This window comes from Xenopus tropicalis, chromosome 7 (genome assembly GCF_000004195.4).
Source record: "Xenopus tropicalis strain Nigerian chromosome 7, UCB_Xtro_10.0, whole genome shotgun sequence".
In the NCBI taxonomy this organism is placed as follows: Eukaryota; Metazoa; Chordata; class Amphibia; order Anura; family Pipidae; genus Xenopus; species Xenopus tropicalis.
In genome coordinates this window covers 86,725,370-86,745,078 of record NC_030683.2, presented here as the reverse complement: position 1 = coordinate 86,745,078, position 19,709 = coordinate 86,725,370, and the positions used below count along the sequence as shown (strand labels likewise).

General features: G+C 39.8%; 1 protein-coding gene across 8 annotated transcripts in view; it reads left to right on the top strand.

Annotated features, from left to right (window-relative positions):
- Positions 1-1,486: 1,486 nt before the first annotated feature.
- ncam1 (neural cell adhesion molecule 1) overlaps positions 1,487-19,709 on the top strand; it is a 151,638-nt gene continuing 133,415 nt past the window's right edge. For 2 of the 8 annotated variants that reach the window (XM_018095957.2, XM_031905820.1), the window contains exon 1: positions 1,487-1,930. In XM_018095957.2, the coding sequence (XP_017951446.2) occupies positions 1,810-1,930 (121 nt within the window). In that variant the 5' untranslated portion in view covers positions 1,487-1,809. The remainder of the gene's footprint in view (positions 1,931-19,709) is intronic. The other 6 variants (XM_018095959.2, XM_031905822.1, XM_018095958.2 and 3 more) reach the window with 4 other exon arrangements.

The following is a 19,709-nucleotide window of genomic DNA, read 5'->3' as shown; positions in this document are numbered from 1 at the left end:
GAGACACGCAGTTCTCTGCTGTCTCCTCTCTCCTGCTCCCCCCTCCCTTGAGAATGCTAAGAACTCACTCCCTCCCCTTAGGAATGTGGATCTAAGCCAATCAGCAGGAAGCTGACTCATAGTCTAACTAACTGAGCATGTTCACTTGGTCTGGGTGTCTGTGCAGGAGTGAGGCATTATGGGAACTTTCTTTATACAGCTCAGCGTTTTTTTTCCTGTTTGGCTTCTCATCATCTGAACAGGTGAAATATGGGGAGACTTAAGGGCACTATTGAGACGACTGAAGGTATGCCTGCAGCTTGAGATTAACTCTTTATTAGCCTTTCCTTCTCCTTGCAGTAGCACACTCTACATGATGGTATGCTATTCTTGGCGCCTGTGTTATTTATTATCTTTCTAAATTGCTACTATTGACTTCTATGGTAATCTACTAAAATTGATTGCTTAAGTGATTACCCCTTTGTTTAAAAAAGAGGCAAAGGGATATATAAAGGAAGGTTTATTTCCACCATGCCTCTGCTATTGCCCTGTTTGTACTGCAAATCCCAAAGATGGGAGCTACAAAAAACTGCAGCACCAAACCACCTCAAAACACCTTACTGCATGATCCACCAGCCACGTCACCCCTTCAAGGTGCATAAGATCCTCCCAGCACCCAGTGAAATTGACAGTATTTTTAGCACAACCCTGTTTATTGAAATCCAGTTGACAATAGGCAAATCTTGTATATTTAATGTATACCTTTGCAAATTATCATTAAATGACCCATATCTAATTTCTGTTCTCTTGCTTTTAATTATGTAAAATGAGGATTCTGCACCAAATTAATATAGAAATCTCTGCTAATAAGCCATGCTAGAAAAAAAAACCCTGGAAGCTAAACTAAACTGAAATGCCTGCATACATATTATAATTTCATTAGAAACATAGTGCTCTAGCTAGATTTGCTCGCCCCATTGCATATGAATCATTAAAAATGCCTGAAAAGCAAATTTTCTCACCAGCATTTCAGGCTGTCAGTCATAAGTAAATCACTAAGCATTTTTGCACATTGCCAAATAATACATTTAATAATAAATCGTCTTCCACTTGTGACTTACTGCATTATTTATGCAAGTGTATTGTATCCAATGCATAATGTTGAGTTTTTCACGTTGTGAATAGCATGCACACAATACAGAGGGATAGACAGATGATAATATACAATGTTGGAATTATCAACCCCAAATATCACGAATTTTGAAAAATTATAATATAAAACAATACAAGATCTGCAGTCAGACACCCATACTAGAGCTGCCATTGTTTCATATAAAACAGTGCAAGTGATTCTGGGTATATACACCCTATTAGCCTCACTCATTTCTGAAAAGGAGTAGATGTACGAGGAAAAAAAATCCATGCCATCTTTTCCAAGCAGCAACATCTGCTGTATGATCTTTGCCAGTCTCCCCCTCTCCCTCCGTTAGCTTGGTGGATGCTCGCTCATATTTGTTCAGAGACTGCGGAGGGATATCGGTTTGGTTTCTCTTGCTCTCTTTCTCTCTCGCATCCAGACACCAACTGTAGTCTCTTGGCTGGGCGCATTGATCGGGTCTGCTTGCTGGGGGTGTGCTGAGGCTCAGGCTGTCACTCATACTGTGATCAGTGCCTGCACACAGCTTACAGAGCAGCTGGCAACCCACTCCAAAAAATAATTCCTTGCAAAATCCAGGCTGCAAAACAGCACCAAGAACCTGCATCGTTGGTCCGGTACAGCATTTGCAGCAAGGGGGGGATTTAAAAAGAGAGAGAGAAGAAAAAAGGCTTATGGTCATCTCTGGACCCTCTGTTACTAACAGGAGCAGCAGGAGAAATTCCATCGCCTGCAGAATTACAATGCTGCAAATTAAGGATCTCATCTGGACTTTATATTTCATAGGAACTGCAGGTATTTAATGTCATTGTGCTTTTATCATTTTCTTTTTACATTTCCATTTTCCCTCTCTTTACGTTTGAAGGCAAGGGATGTGCCGATTTTGCAAGGAGATAGTAGTCCCCCCCCCCCCCCCTTGGTGCTTTGTTTTGATGTCTTCCAATAAATCTATGAATGGCTTTGGGTTAGTGGCATACACAATGGTGGCTTCTTTTTGTGTTTAAAATCAGAAATGCGCATTATCTCTTTTGATGAATTTAAATAGATGGTGATGGAAAGGTAGAAATCCTGCCTTTACTCTGCCTTTTGTTTAACACATTGAATATCGTAAGCCTTTTTTTAATGAAAGATGTTAATATGGCACCAAAAAAACTACGGAGGGAGAAACATGAGGCGTTTGAATGGAATGTGTATTGTTTTATGCTTGGATGTTTAAATGGATACAATGTATCGCGATGTATTTGCTCTTTGCTGGCGATGGGAGGTGGTTATTTACCGAGTGCCCGTTGTATTGTGCGAATACAGCTATGGCTATTGAAATGCCTATGAATATTTCTGTACCCCCCCCCCAATGAGATGGCATGGCTCATGCCTTTGCTTGGCTTTGCTATTTCTGGATTCCCACATTGTGTGGTGGGTGGGTTTTTTTTAACGTTTGCACCCTGTTTCAGTCCAGCAGCAGAGCTATCATTGTGGCTTCTAAATGAAACGACTGAGAGATGTGAGGCTGCAATAAATAGAAACCTGCGACGCTTCCTGTGGTTTCAGTGCCTTTTAGTTAAATGATGCCTTTTGCCTGGGATGTCTGCATGGAATGTGAAGTTGGTGGTTAAGAGCATAGATGGTACCCTGGCCAAGAATAGCTTGAGCAAGTGGGTAGGATTGGAAACACCCTCGCATCCCAGTCCCTGCATCCTCTATGAATGTGCTTTCAAGTAAATCTGATGGCAGCCCCATCAATGCAGGAGTACAGTATGTGTGGCTGATCTCACAGCTTCTACAAACTGCATTGGCTGCTCCATTTCCTATTGCTAACAATGGTTGCTTAGGCGAAACAATAGCGAACAGTTTTAATAGGTAAAGTTATACAAGCATTTCATTTTCGAGGATGCTCTGGCTCTATACACCCAAGGGACAACGTCAGTCTTGCATTAAACAATGCCTGTTTGGGAATATAGTCATTTGCAGTGTATAGTCCCTAGCTGTAGTTATACTACACCCTTCGGGCCAGAAGGATGCTGGGAGTTGTAGTACAGTAAGAGCCGAGGCGATACAGGCTGCAGATGACTGCAGTGTAGCATTCTGAATGGCATGCACCTTGCATTGGATATTGGAGTGAACGGGGAACAGGTTTAAATGAAATTGCTCTCAATGTTTAGCGCATACAGTATGGGGGGTGGGACACGGTTCCATTGCTTTGGGCGGGTACATGCTGCCAATCTGGTCTAGCGCTGTTACCATCCAGTTTTTCACCGTCGTTGAAGCTACGATGCCATTTTTTCAGGGCAGCGGTGTAAGAACTTATTACGTCAATGGACCTGTAGCCAGAACCCCCACTGCTACAGTTTGCAGATGTTAAACCCTGAGGGGGGTAGTAGGGCCACAGCGGGGAGCGCCCGTCTAATTCGGGTGTGTGTGGGGGGGGGATGCTGGGTACAGCCGCTACATTCACATTCCCCGCTACTGTATAGAGTGAACAGTCTCGTCAGTGGCGCTGAATCCCTTCCCTGGTTTGAGCAGTAAGGGAGCAGCCACTGTTTCACAGTGATTGTCATTATTACGAACTAACAGTCGGAAGCGGCTGCGCGCCCGCAGGGTGGAGGCTGGGAGCGCGCATAGTGTCCCGAGGCCTCCAGCCAATCAGAAGCGAGCACCATGGGCGGGAAACCGCGTATTCCCAGGGCAACCTTCCGCCCTGCTTCTTTCGCTCCTTGGCAATGCTGCAGCTGTCCCTCGGCTCCCCTCCTTGGGGGATAGTCATCATCTCTTTAGCTGTACCCCCTCCTGCTATTTATTGCTGTTTCTTGTTACTATAGCTCAGTGTTCGATTAACCCAACCCCATTTATAGGTGTGGTACCTATTACAATGGATGACCAGAAATCAAATAAGACGATTTCGGCAGGGAAATGTTCCTGTGTTAAAGCTATATATATATATAGTGTTTATTTATTGTGTTTTGTTCGAGTGCATTAGATACATCTTTAAGGAGCAAGAAGAAAAAGAGAATAGCTGAAGCTTTTGCTTCCAGACCTATGTTGTATAACCTGCAATTCAAGTTTAAAAAAAAAGACAAAACAAAATGAAACATGAAAATAAAAGTGGTCACTGGTCCTTTGGGTACTAAGGTTGTTTCATGTATTGTGTTACACCGTGGGTCTGACCTTGTGCTCCCTCCCTACCACCACTTGTCCCTGCATAATAATAGTGTCTTCATTTTCTTTGCCTTTTAGAACAATCTTTTCCGAACTGATTTATTGGCATAGCAGATGGCTTTTTCTTTCTTCTCTTTTTTACTCCTGTGATTTCAAGCCAGGGCAGCTGTGCAAAAAAGACATAACTAGGACTACACTAATAAAGTAAGGACAGATACATTATGCAGACCTAAATAGGACATCTGGTTCATCTATGCCTGGCCGGCCTGGGCCTGAGCCTTATGGCTTTGCATAAAAAATAATGTCAAAATGCTCATCATTGCTGATTCTAATGCTGTAGTTACTATTCTGAATGTATAAAAGGAATAAAAAATATTGGAGAGCCTTTATGGGTTCATGATTAGGTCTTGCTGCAAGCACATGTATTATAGTATAATATGAACTGAATTTATATTCTTAAAAAATATTCAATAGTGGAAAGAATCAAGCAATTGATTGGTGTGGGGGAGGGAAGTTTAGAGCACCTGCCAACCATCTGTCTGCAGGGAGTTGTTAAGAAAAAAATCCAGCCTCAGACACAGCAAGACATTTCCCTTGGGTTTGATTTTAAAGAAAAACAAGCTATTATATTAATTTGTGAACACGCAGTTTCATGTCAATTAGTCTTTGTTTTGTTTGTTTATTTTACAAATGCTTACATCAGATCATTTTGAAATGTTTCTGTCCAAGTAAAAAAAAAAACAACCAATTTTATTTTAAATATTTATTGAATTTTATTTGTGTGGAAGCATCTATAAACTGGTATTTGGGCCTTGTGTTGATGTAACTGTTTCATTTATCTGCATAGTAATGCCAAATTGCATTTTGCTTTTAGGCCCCTATAAATAATCTACTGACGAGTACTCAAGCTTCAGGGAAAACTGTTTTTGGAAGCAGTTGCACAGTGTTTAACACCACTTCTCTTTTGGAGTGTTGTCCTTATTTTGATTCAGACTTGGGCCCTAGAGACTGTTATTTTTCAAGCTACCTGACACCTTACCCACCCACAGCTCAGTATTATGTTCTACTTTTGATGCCTATATACCCTTACTCTGCAGATCCTTGAGATTTATACTCTTCAGTTAATCTTGGCATTGGGGGTAGTATTATGGTCTGATCATTTGGCATGCAAATGTAAACAGTACACCAGCCTATCTGAGCATTTTACCATCCCCCAGCCCATTGTGACTGATGTGGAGTTGCCGGAAGTGTATAGCAAGGGTGTAGGGCTAGCAGAAGGTTTTGTTGAGCTGGGATGTAGGTTATGTGGGGGTGGCATCTGAAGAATAGAAATGTTTGGCCTTTTTTGTGATCTGTCATTGGCAAGAACTTGTCAGTAACTTTAACTCCAAACCAGTGTGAGGCCTTTATGCTTAAATCCTCTACCCCCCTGTCCTTTCATATTCACCAGGAATTGCTAAATAGATGTGGTTATTTCACCAGCTCAAGTGATTATCTAAAGATTTATAAAACTCTTTCTTGAAAATAAAATGGTAAGCACATTTTTATGTAGATTGGTAACCAATATCAATTATCTATTCAGTTTAAAGTGACATAAAATGCTTCTGGACAAAAGCCTTGGAACCTGTCTTAAAAATATTTTTATTTTAAACATCTGAAATAAGTGATTTATCGTGCAAAATGGTGATTTGCAGTCAATCTAATTTGAAATGCACCTTTAGCTACTATTGGATTATAAGGCTGGTTTGTCTTGAATGCATCATCTGGAAGCCCTCTAAAAAAGTGCAACATCTTGGAAAGCTGTTTATGGTTTTTAGTATTTGTTAGGGCCCGCCACCTAACCACTGATTGTTTTGGATTAATTGTTATCAAGGAAAAATTTATTGGGCCAACCTCAACAGAGACTAGAGAAAGTGGTTACTTCTCAAAATCTTGGGGAATGGATCGAGAACGTTGACGACGTATTTTCGGCGCCTTTTTCGTACCTGCGCGACTTTTTCGTACTTTGCGACAAAATTTGTGCAACAAAATCGTATTGTCGCGCCAAGTACGAAAGTTTCGGATTCATTCAAGCTTCGGTATCGTGACTTTCCTTGGGGCAGGTTGGAGCTACTCAGTGCCATTGATTCCTTTGGGAGGCTTCCAAAATCATGCACAGAAGGATCAAAGTCGGAAAGGTTTTCCTGCATTTTACGATCATTCAGATACGAAAATTTCGTGACTTTCAGATTGCCAATATGATATTATCATGACTAATATGATTTTTTCGTAAGCATATTCGTGATATTTGCGATCTTAAGAAATTATCGTATCCAATCCGAATTTATCTGGGGATTCGAACTCGCGTTTTCATGAATGTGCCCCTAAGTGTTGTAACTCCTTTAAAAAGTCAGGGATAACTTAGTTTGAGTGGGAGTGATTCTTAGAGTGCTGCTTTTTATAAGTGGCATAGTGCACATGTAGATATATTAGCAATGTATTCCAGTAATCAAAACACGCTCATGTTTTGTGAAAAAACTGTTTATTACATGGGAAACACAGAAATAATAGCGTATCTCGTTCATTCGGGTACAGGCACATGTAGGAGGCATGGGGCGGTATTTTCAGCAAGTGCTTTTCCGCTTGCTGAAAATATTCGCCCTACGCCTCGTCTGCCATCAGCCTTAAGGTGGCCATACACAGGACGATTGTAGCTGCCGATATCGGTCCCTTTGGGCCAATTCGGCCGCTTATCGGCCCGTGTAGGGGCAAGAACAAGGGCATGCCCGACCAATATCTGGCCTTAAATTGGCCAGATATCAATTGGGCAGGTTAAAACATTTAGTCGGATCGGGGCCAAATGATCAAATCAGCCTACATGTTCCCCGATATTGCCCACCCGTAGGTGCGGCAATATCGGGGCAATACGTGTATGGGCACCTTTAGTGTTTTGAAGATCAGTCACCTGTGTGGCAGACAGCACCTGAAAGAAGATTTTTTGGGAGTGGCAGTGTCTGCAGCCAGCATTACTGAATGTTAATCTTTAAGATAGGACTAGGCAGATGGACATAGCATGAATATTCTTGGTGTGCCAATACAGAGGTTTTTCTTGATGAAAAAAATCCCCACAAATAGTACAGTAGGGTAGTAGAATTGGGAAATAAATCTAAGACTGGATCACTGCTGGGTGCAAGAAGCCATTTAAAGAATCAATATCATGCTTGAAATATTTTCTTTCAGGCTTTCTCTTTGTGAAGAGCAATAAAAATCAGTCTTCAGCTCTATGGAAATGGGGTGTAATAAAAATGTGTTAGCTTTGTTATGGGGTTCCTCTAGATTTTGGAAGTTACTGTTTATCTTTTTGGTTTCCTTTTGTAATCTCTTATTTAGTGCCCGAGTATGTAGACCCCCTGCTGAACTACGTGGATAATAAAACACATTTGATTACAAAAAAGAAGGAAAAAGACACAATAGGCCAACAAATGACAATGTTTCAGTTTACCTTTTTTTGTTTTTTTTTGTAAGCTCTTTTTTGTGCCCAGGTATGATGACCCTCTGCTGAGCTACTTTATGATCAAACTACATTTGATTACTAAAAACAAAAAATAAAAAATAAAAAACACAATGGTTCAACAAATTACAAACTTGTATGTATGAGGTTGTCAGTTGACCTGGTACTGGGTTAACCTGGAGCTAAACTTTTGCCAAGTGGTTTTGATCAGTGCCATTTATCTACCTGATTGACTATGAAAAGGAAAACTCAAATACAGTAAAAAAGTTAGATAATGTAATACAAGTTAGTTTTTATTAGGATTTAGGGATTGGGTGGTGAATACAGAGATACAGGGGAATACCAATGAGAATGTCTTTTTTCAGTCTGCTAAAAAGTGGTGCTTAAAGAACATTTCTTTTAGCGGGACAGTGATCCCAACCAAAACTACATATGCTAGGCCCCATTAATGGTATTTCTCCATTTGACCCTCGGCTTTGTATAAGATGGCAAATATTAGGTACCCCCCAGTGATTATAATAACTTACCTGGTAGCTCAGGCTTGTGCAGAAATTACACCAACCAGGTGTATAACTGTAGAAACTTGTCTATGCAATTTTCCGTCTTTTCTCTGGGCACGGGCAGGAGAATGTGCAGTAGTGGAAAAGAAAGCACAGCTTTTTTTGTGTCTAAGTTTCACTCTACTGCGCATGTGCCTACTCGGACTGAAACAAAAAAGATGCAAGAAGCCAAAAAAGATGATGAAATTTTACAGAAATACCCTGGGTTGATGCAAACAGGAGCATAGGCCTGGAGTATCAGGTAGTGAAGTATAATTATTGGGGTGTGCCTCACATTTTGGCACCCCACTGTAATTTTAACTTTAGTTCTTCTTTTCGAGTCCTGATCTTAACCAAATGAGAAATATTGCTAATCGAAGTGTACAAGCCCATACATTTCCAAATAGCTTGCACAAATCTGTCTGGAAAAATAGGCCGCAGCCGAGTTCACACTTAAGTGCAAACACACACTGCAAAAGTACAAAAATAAATACTTGTGCAAACCTCATACATTATGTAGTTTTGAGTTTCAGTGCCTTAAAATAAAAATATGACAATGCAGGATTTGTTATTCAGGTACTGTATATAAAAAGCATACATTTTTTTCTACATACTGTATTTATTGGAATTTAAACGGGTTTATCTGCTAAAGGGTATCAATACTAAGTATATTCTTGAAAACTGGCTGTATACATGTTAAATATATGTATTATTTTTAGTATTTTAGGAATAATTATATAATAGAATTTGAAAATAATTAGGACACCATCCAACAGTATTTACCGCCCCCTATGCACACTATAACAAAAGGCTTTTATGAAATGAAAAGTCCCCTTTGTAATGTGAAAACAATGGGAAAATCGAAAGGTTCTTCCTTGTTTTTCATGTAAATTTGGGTCACTGAATCTTTTGTTTTGCACAAATCTTCCTTTCCGTTACTATACAGTTTCTTTAGCCTCAGATTATTTGAGAATGAGTAAAGCACTTACAATAGTAGATGTGTACTGCAGTGATATTCAGTTCCAACATGCAATTGCAGCACAAATTTTTGGAAAAGCTTTTACGCTGATAAAGTTTCAGAATCCCAGAAATGTGATTCCTCTGACTGTTTGGTATGCAGGATATAATTAGCGATTCACACAAATTGCAGGGAAAAGTTACATATATGGATAAAAAGAGTGTACATGTATGAGATCCCCATTATCCAGAAAGTTCTGAATTACGGAAAGGCCATCTTCCATAGACTCCATTATAAACAAATAATTCTAATTTTTAAAAATGATTTCCTTTTTCTCTAATGATAAAACAGTACCTTGTTCTTGTTTTTAACTGAGATATAATTAATCCTTATTGGAAGCAAAACAAGCCTATTGGGTTTATTCAATATTTTACTGATTTTTAGCAGATCCAAATTATGGCGAGATACCTTTTAATGAAAACCCCAAGTCCAGAGGAGTTTGATCAAAATTATTAACAAAATAAACGTTGATATGAATATAGACAGAGTTAGTATGTATTTAAATCTGTGCCTGTGGTATAATTAAGAAAGTTGGTGCAATGGGGCGTGATTTAGGGGCACATTCATTAAAGAATGACAGGTCCGATTACAAAAAATTCGTATTTTTTCTAAAGTTTACAACTTTTGCGTATTTTCTGCGATATTTTCGTCAATTTGCGCAACAATTTGTACAACAAAATTGTATTTGTTGCAATGTGTACAGAAGTTTCGGATTCATTCAAGCTTCGGTATTGCCACTTTCCTTGGGCCGGGTTGGAGCTGCAGAGTGCCATTGAGTCCTATGGGAGGCTTCCAAAATCATGCACTGAAGGTTCAAAGTCTACGATCGTTCATACGATCGGATCGCCATTCGCAAACGATCGTTTCGATACGAAAATTTCGGAACTTTCGGATCAAAAGTACAAAATCTTCGTATTCAAACAAACAGAATTTTCGTGACTTTTGCAATCATCAGAAATGATCAGATTTCGTGATCCGGATTCGTACTTTAATGAATGTGCCCCTTAATGTATTCTGGCCAGATGTAATTTTGTACTTAGCATTATAATTAAGTTTTATGATTTTTAGTTATAATAACAACCTGGTTATTTTTTTTTCTAGCTCACTGAGTATTGGGGTCTGAATCTATATATATAAGAAAAAGTGGCGTTTGGAAATAAAATTTTAAATATGTATTTATAACTCAAGTATTTAGACATAGATCACTGCTCACCCTGGTTATCTTGGTTGCATTCAGGTTGGCTTATTAGTTTTATGCGCATTACATCACTCAACAAAAAAAATAACAGAATATAACCTCTGTAATAGACAAGAGACATACATTTTCTGGAAAATATATGCATATAAATGGACATTGTTGTGTTATTAGTTCCAATTAATGCTTTCAGGTCTGGGTATCATTCTAACTATGCACCATGCTACTATCTTGCCAAACACTTAGAAATGTGCAGTATAAAATAGGAACATTTTAGTGTAGTTTACACATATAAATCTGAATAAAGTGCAAGAAACCTTGGAAAATGATAGTAAGTGGTGGTAAAGTGCATAGTTAGAAAGACCCAGACCAGTGCAGATTTTCCCAAGGGGGAAATAGCAAGAGATTTAGTACACTGGAGGGATGCCTAAAATACCGATCAGTGTATTATTATTTCCTAGTCCTTTAAATAATAAGTAAGTTACCTTGGAGTTCCATGACCTGTCTTAAAGGCTTTTAAATGGTCAGAGAACCTCATTGTAATGCCTAATATCTGTATATTTGTGCCTGGATGGTCTGTTCCCTTATTCATGGTGGAACACTTGGAAGGTTTATAAATAGTGTTGAGCAAGTCTGTCCCATTTCGCTTTGCCAAAAAATTTGTGAAATGTTAGGAAAATTCGTAAAATGGCAAGAAATCTGCAAAACGCATTTGCGCAGCCACGCCTATTTTGATGTGACCAGGACTTTTTTTGACAAACGTTTTTTGTTGCGCCAAATTTTCCCAGAAGTTTCGCAAAACAATTCGCCAATGGCAAAATGCGGAAATTATCTGCGAATCCATGTCTGCCACACAGAGCGGTGCAGATCAGCGGATCCGCTTCCATATGCTGTTTTTTTATGTAAACCGGCGGCCAGCCTGGAAACTGCTTGATCTTCTTTAAAAGGAACTATACCCCCAGGCACTAAAAGCTCCCTTAACTCTCACTGCCTAGACCCCCCTCACCTCTCCCTTGCACATAGATTTTAAGTTTAAATGCTGTCCCTATCACTAACCCCTAGCTAAAAATGCAGAGTAGTGCAGCAGCATACCTGGCCGACATCTTCTTACCAACTGAAGACTCTTCGGGTCTCACTGCCGACACGGACCCTGCTTGCACAAGCGCAGTTGAAGCTGATTTCCTGCTACCCCCAACTGTGCATGCGCAAGCAGGTTCGTATCAGCGGAGAGACCCGAAGTGTCTTCAGTAGGTAAGAAGATGTTGACCATGTACGCTGCTGCGCTACTCTGCTGTTTTAGCTAGGGATTAGTGATAGGGACAGCGATAGATAGCCCTGGGGCCAAACGACCGGATTATGCAGGCGGCAATGGGGCAGTCGGTTCGGGGACCGCACCAACGAGCTGATGCGGCCCCCGATCCGACTGAATCTTTTAACCTGGCCGATCGATATCTGGCCAATTTCAGGCCAGATATTGGTTGGCCAGCCCGCTTGTTTCTGCCCCTACACGGGCAGATAAGCTGCCGAGTCGGTCCAAGGGACCGATATCGGCAGCTTCTATCGGCCCGTGTATGGGGGCCTTTAGCTTTGTGGAAACACATCTTTTATATATAGTTTCCTCTATTTTACTACATATAAGTTGGTGGTTAAAAAAGTATAGAATCGCCGAGTACGAAAGTTTCGGATTCATTCAAGCTTTGGTATTGTGACTTTCCTTGGGCCAGGTTGAAGCTGCAGAGTGCCATTTATTCCTATGGGAGGCTTCCAAAATCATGCAAAGTCGTAAAGGTTTGCCCGCCGTTTACGATCCTTGAATCCGAAAAAGTTGCCACGGCAACGAAAAAGTCGCGAAAAACACGAAACGATGCGACGGTGATGAAAAAGTTGCAATATTTTCGTTTCCAATCCGAATTTTTCCCATTCGGGATTCAAATTCGTGTTTTGGTAAATCTGCCCCTAGGTTTTCCAATCTATCTGTGTGGTTTTGTAATGTATATACAGGTATAGGACCCATTATCCAGAATGCTCGGGACCAAGGGTATTCCAGATAAGGGGTTTTTCCGTAATTTGGATCCCCATAAGTTAAGTCTATTAACAAATCAATAAAACATGAATTAAACCCAATAGGATTGTTTTGCATCCAATAAGGATTATTTATATCTTAGCTGGGATCAGTTACAAGGTACTGTTTTATTACTACAGAGAAAAAGGAAATCAGTTTCAAAATTCTGAATTATTTGATTAAAATGGAGTCTGTGGGAGATGGGCTTTCCGTAATTCAGAGCTTTCTGGATAACGGGTTTCCGGATAAGGGATCCCATACCTGTATTTATAAATGGGAGCGGCAGTACAGGTTACCGATTAAAGGTTTTTTTTACAATTGGGGCAGGGGCAAGGTGAAAAAAAAGAATGTCTCCCCAAGGATTTGTGCCCACTATTCACTGTTTGTGCTTGCCAAACTGAAATGCAAAGGATTTTTACATGTTTATGTGTATAGTAGCAGAATTGCCAGCTGATGTAGCATAAAACACTAGACATTGGCAGTCCCTGAAGTATCTTGAGCATCACTTAGGACAAGGCAGGAGTACAAGGAATGCAAGGGTGCCCTATATTTAACAACTGGCATGAGAAGTATTAGGTTCTGTGCTACTTTTCACGTGTGTAAGATTTTTGTTCCAGCAAAAAGCACAGAGTGCAGCTGGTAACTGCTATGGGCAGAGGCATAAGTGCTCAATGGTTGGGCTCTAAGGGGTGTAATTTTGTGCCGTAGAGTGCTTCTGCACTTGTGCCTAAACCTATGGCAAATCAGCCCTAAAAATCTAATCTGTGCACACTGATAAAACAGTGCCCTTGAGTCACAAAATTGTCATTAAAAGATGCTTGACTTTACCAAGGTACCACTACCAAGGTATCTAAGACAGCAGAAGAAACTGACCTCTGTTTCTGGCTAAGTATAATGTACCCTATACATTGTACCTTATATTGCATTATCTGCTGCCCAATTTTGTAGGCTAAAAACCTGCATGCTGTCTAAACTGCTTGTGTAACTTAGTTGTTTTTAAAACTGTAATATAAACACTAGACAGAAAGAAACAACTTTCAAGATGGTGGTAATGTAATAAAATTACAATGTACCAGGTCTAGATGCACTTTCATGGTTTTCGTTTGTTTCTAGACCTAGTATAAACAACTTTTATCACATTACAACCTTTAGTTTTTAAGGTAAACATATTTACTACAAAGGTCTGTTAACATACTCTTAATATTTAGGAATTACCGTACTTTTTGCCGTATAAGACGCACTTTTTCTTCCCCCAAACTGGGGGGGAAAAGCCTGTGCGTCTTATACGGCGAATACTCACCCACCGCCAAGTCATCGCCGGAGGCTCCTCTCTTATGCGGCGGCGTCAGGCCTTTTTATAAGGTTGCGCCCGTGCGTATGACGTCACACGTCAGCAATGAGGCGCAACCTTATAGAAGAGCCTATTGCAGCGGCATAAGAGAGGAGCCTCCGGCGATGGTCTGTCACGGGTACTTTATATGGGGGCTACTGTTTATGGGGGCAATTGGGGCACTTTCTATTGGGGGCACTGTGTGTAGGGGCTATTGTCTATGGGGCAATTGGGGGCACTGTTTATGGGGGCAATTGAGGCACTGTGTATGGGGGCACTGTTTATGGGGGCAATTGGGGTACTGTGTATGGGGGTACTGTGTATGGGGGCACTTTCTATTGGGGCCCTGTGTGTGGGGGCTACTGTCTATGGGGCAATTGGGGGCACTGTTTATGGGGGCAACTAAGGCACTGTGTATGGGGGCACTTTCGTAATATTTGGGGGGATATTACCCCCCCGTGGTGGTCCGTACCATGCGTCCTCTTCCCCTTGCAGTGCCAATCGGCACGCACTGACACTGCTGACATTGGTGCGCGCACCTCTAGCCATGCAAAGCACACAGCAGGATGGCAAGTACTTGATAATTAGTATATTATATAGTTCAGAATCTTTTTTTCTAGATTTTTCTCCTTTGGGTGCGTCTTATATTCCGGAGCGTCTTATATGGCGAAAAATACGGTAAAACACAAGTCCTTAGCAAATTATATCCATCAAATAAAAAAAAAAGGGGGAAGGCAAGTTATCACTGCATATTTGGGTGTAAAAAGTTTTCTTTGCACTATGCATGTTCTAAGGCAGTGATCCCCAACCAGTGGTTTGTGAGCATCATGTTGCTCACCACCCCCTTTGATATTGCTTCCAGTGGCCTTAAAGTGCCCATTTTTACATTTCTGGCTTGGAGAAACACAGTTTTACTCCAAGCAGAACCTCCTGTAGACTAGCAATCCACATAGGGCTACCAAATAGCCTTATTTGGCATCCTCAAGGAACTATTTTCATGCTTGTGTTGGTCACCAACATTATGGCTCAAGAGTAAAAAAGGTTGGGAATTCCTGTTTTAAGGTAACAGAGAAAATAGACACTAAGGGGCTGATTTACTAAGACACGAATTCGAATCCGAATTTGAAAAATTCCGATTGGAAAACGAACATTTTGCGACTTTTTCGTATTTTTTGCGATTTTTTCGGCGCCTTTATGACTTTTCGGAAATTATCGCGACTTTTTCGTTACCAATACGATTTTCGCGAAAAAACACGAGTTTTTCGTAGCCATAACGACTTGCGCGAAAAAACGCGAGTTTTTCGTAGCCATTCCGAAAGTTGCCCAAAATCTGGCGATTTTTTCGTAGTGTTAAAACTTGCACGAAAAGTCGCGCCTTTTTCGTAGCATTAAAACTTAAAAGGTGCGATGTTTCACGCAAGTTTTAACTCTACGGAAAAATCGCGACGTTTCGTGCAAGTTTTAACGCTAAGAAAAAAATCGCCAGATTTTGCGCAACTTTCGGAATGGCTACGAAAAACTCACGTTTTTTCGCGCAAATCGTATTGGTAACGAAAAAGTCGCGATAATTTCCGAAAAAATCGCAAAATACCGATCATTACGAAAAAAATGCAATCGGACGCATTCGGCCCATTCGTGGGTAAGTAAATGTGCCCCTTAGAAATTGTAATTGTAATGCAGGCTTTCTTTAATCTGTCAAATAGAAAGACTGTACAAGGGGGTAAACTTATTTGGTCAGTGCATATTTTTCTAATAAGTGCTGCTAGCAATCTGATCAATGAGAGCAAGGTTAAAGACCAAGTGACTCATTTCTGCATGAAGTCATCTCTGTGCTTCTAATCTCCATTGATTTATCAAAATGCTTTTAACACACAACCAGATAAATTGAGCAAAATTTTACTCCTTCACCAGTATTACACCCATTGTCCTAATGTTCTTGAGAACATTGAAGGAACACAGACTTGCTTTTGGCATATTTTGTTGCCATTATTTTGATGCAGCATTTCAATGGATACTGTTATCACACGTTAAAAGTTCTTATTTAATATTTTTATAGTTTAGTTTATCTGTTTTCTTAGCTTATTCTAAAGCTGGCCATACACGGGCGTATCTTCACCCGATATCCCCACTTACGGGTGGGAGATATTGGGGAGGCATGTAGGCGAATTAGATCGTTTGGTGGCCAAACGATTGAATTTTACACGCGGCAATGGGGCAGTCGGTTCGGGGACCGCATCGGCTCCGACTGAATTTTCTAACCTGGCCGAGTCCAAGGGACCGATATCGGCAGCTATAATCGGCCCGTGTATGGGGACCTTAAGTCTCTTTTTTTCTTTTCTTATAGCAGTGGCAGATAGGGCACTTGTTTTGTCATGTGGCAAATCTCCCAAAATTATTCTGCATTATGAGTAGTGGGAATCAAAAACATTTGAATATGTAAGAAGGCATTTCTTGACAATTATGTGATTCAAAAATGCTGGTAAAACCAATATGGACAATCCCTTTGTACAGATCATACTTAAGGCTAATGCCAGACGAGGCGTAGGGCGGATATTTTCAGCAAACGGAAAAGCGCTTGCTGAAAATACCGCCATACACCTCCTACATGTGCCTGCACCCGAATGAATGGAATACGCTCGGGTGCAGGCACATGTAGCCAAAATACGCTTAAAAACGCGTCTTACATGTAGGAATTTTCAGCAAGCTTGCCGAAAATATCCGCACTACGCCTCGTCTGGCATTAGCCTTAATTGTGTTAAATTGGATTACCCTTTTTATTATTAGTTTCAGTAGTAAGGTTTTTTGCTCTGTAACTTACTAGAGAGTGATTTGTGCAACAGTGTTGTCAAGTTTCAACAAGGTGAGCAATCTGTTGATGTCAATATTATGTTTCCCCCCACTGAAAAGATGTATAATAATGCTGGAAAGTATGTACTTAACACAGATGGCACATTTCTTTGTTCAGTAGGGTGCTGTACATGTGGTTCATAAGGATATCTAGCTCTCCCTACTTGGTAATTGTGCAAATAGGCAGAAGCAATGATACAGCCATGAAAAAGGGGTTTCCCTATGTCAAAACAGCCCTGCAGAGGAAAGCTAAAATGCTAAAGCACATGCAATATAAAACAACATTTTACTTTGACAATATGCAAAATTAAGATACACGTAAACATAAGATTTGAAGCACAGGGTAAAGTGGATTCTGTGATTTTTGTTCTAGTATAAGAATGGATGAAATGATCTAACCTGCTTCAAAATCTTATGCTAGGTATTGGGCTATAGATATGTATACAGGTATATATGAACATGTGTGCAGAACACTGCCTAAAATTCTTCACCATGTCTTTATTCTCTTCTTCACTTTTATTGAAATGTCATTCATTAAACCTTTGATGAACAACATCAGGTGTAACTAGAGCACTATAAATTTTTTCAAGAAAACATGCTTGTTAGCATTGCGTTTTAAAACATGGCTTTGCAGTTGTGCAATTTATTTGGCAATGTAATAATGGTGGCTGATATTTAAATGAAGTGCACGTGTCCAGTTCAGTGCCGGATTTGATTAATGGGCGCCCATAGGCCACCCCTCTCACATACTCACCACCCGCCCTAGGATCGAGCAGAATCGCATCCATTTGTCTCGCACAAGGAGCACTGGGGAGAGGACAAGCAGAAATCCCAGTGTGCCGAGACCTCAGTGATCCGTATGTGAGTGAGGTTGAAGCCTGGCTGGGTGACATGCCGCCCTAGGCCTGGGCCTTTGTGACCTTACCACAAATCCAGGCCTGGTCCAGATTTAGATTTATAATACAACCTGGCATTTCAAGTATACTGATGACCAAACAACCCATCACAGGCATAATGAAAAATGCCAGTCTATGGTAGCTTTTAGAACCACCTATGACATTTAACAGAATTTTGTCAAACTTGTTTCAAAATTCTGTACCTGTAATGGTGCTACCTTAATGGCAAGAAACAAAGCTTGCTGTTGCAAGGCACTTTCAAGTCTTCAATTTCTTTCTCAGCACCACATTGAGAGTGGTATCTTTTCTAGGTCACGGTCTAGGTTTGGACCAGCACATAGGTGGCTAAATCAGGCAAAGATCATCTTGTATGTCGACCTTGCCAAATGAATTTCTTAAAGAAATAGTTCAGTGTAAAGATTAAACTGGGTAAAATGGATAGACTGCGCAAAATAAAAAATATTTGCAATGTAGTTAGTTAGGCAAAAATGTAAAGTGTAAAGGCTGAAGTAAGCAGATGTCTAATATAATGGCTAGAACACTACTTTCTCCTTTAAAGCTCTCTAACCTCTTAGTATAGGGGGGCGGGGCACATGGGACATAACTGTTCAGTTAGTTTGTGAGCACGTAGGTCAGATTCAAATGCAAACTAACTGAACAGTTATGTCCCATATGGCATCCCCTCAAGTCACCGATTGGCTACTGACTGCTAACAGCTTAGAGAGCTGTAAAGTAGTGTTATGGCCATTATGTTAGACATCTGACTGCTCCAGCCCTTATAGATTACATTTTTGGCTAACTAACTATACATTTTTTTTTTTATATTGCACAGTCTGTCCATTTTACCCAGTTTCATTTTTTACACTGAACTGCTCCTTTAACGTGTATGACTAGCTTTAGTCCCATTAAAACTGTGAATAGCCTGCATATTGTCAAATTATCAGCACTGTAGATCACCAAAAACTCCTACGTTTTTATAGAATGAAAGACTCACAAATCCTTGTCTTGTATGTAAACTAAAAATCTATTTTGCATTTCATGTCTACATGGAGTGCATTTTAATATTCAGTCTGTACTTAATCTTAGTTTAATATTCAGTCGGTATTTTAGTGTGATTATACAGACATTACCTTGCAGTATAGCAGTGTGTATATAGTTATTTTTTTGTTAGTCTTTATTTAAAGTGATAAGTATCCCAAGAGTAATAACTAAATTTGCCTAGAAGTAACCTGCTATGGGTAAGTGCTCCTGGGTAAGCTTAGTGCCTTTTATTACATAACCCCATAGAAATTTACTATAAAATATGGCAGCTGGCAGACTTAAGGCATTTAGATTAGTTTTGCCTATCTTGTGTCTTTTTTTATCTTTATTTGTTTAGAAAATTTAATTTATACTTTCTTATAAATTTGTAAATGAATAGGATCATTTACATTTGTATTTCGTGTTTCATTATACTTTTTTTAAAATCAGTTTAGTTAATTATCCAAAACTAAAGACATGGACATTTTTATAGTATTTGAACATTTCTTTAGCAGCCAAAAAAACTTTTATGGCTGGCCTTGAAGTACTGCCAGGATCTGAAGAATTTTTTTCTCTTGTCAGCTAGAAGTTTGCTGAAAATGCAGCAGATAATAAACAATATATTTGGCAATATCCCAGAATTCAGAAAATTATTGGTTTTACCCACTCTTTATGCTAATTCTCGTAATTTTCTTTTCTATAAAAAACACAATTCACTATTTGGCATGCCTAATCCCAATGCTCTTTACAACATTTTTTAAATTATTTGTAATATTTGGTTGAACACATATTAATAATTTTCAAAATCTATTTTTCAGTGGGTAGTAGGGCAATGGCATTTGGAGGGAATTGGGAATAATGGTTAAAAAACCATAGCATTTCTGTCAAGTTTTGACTACTGGTAATAGGTTTCTCTAAGTCAGTGGACACAAATGCAGGATATTCAGTAGACTGAATGGTGCTACAAGTTGCCATGGAGTATGACCTTTATCAATATATGCTCAGTATTGCATTTATCTCATGT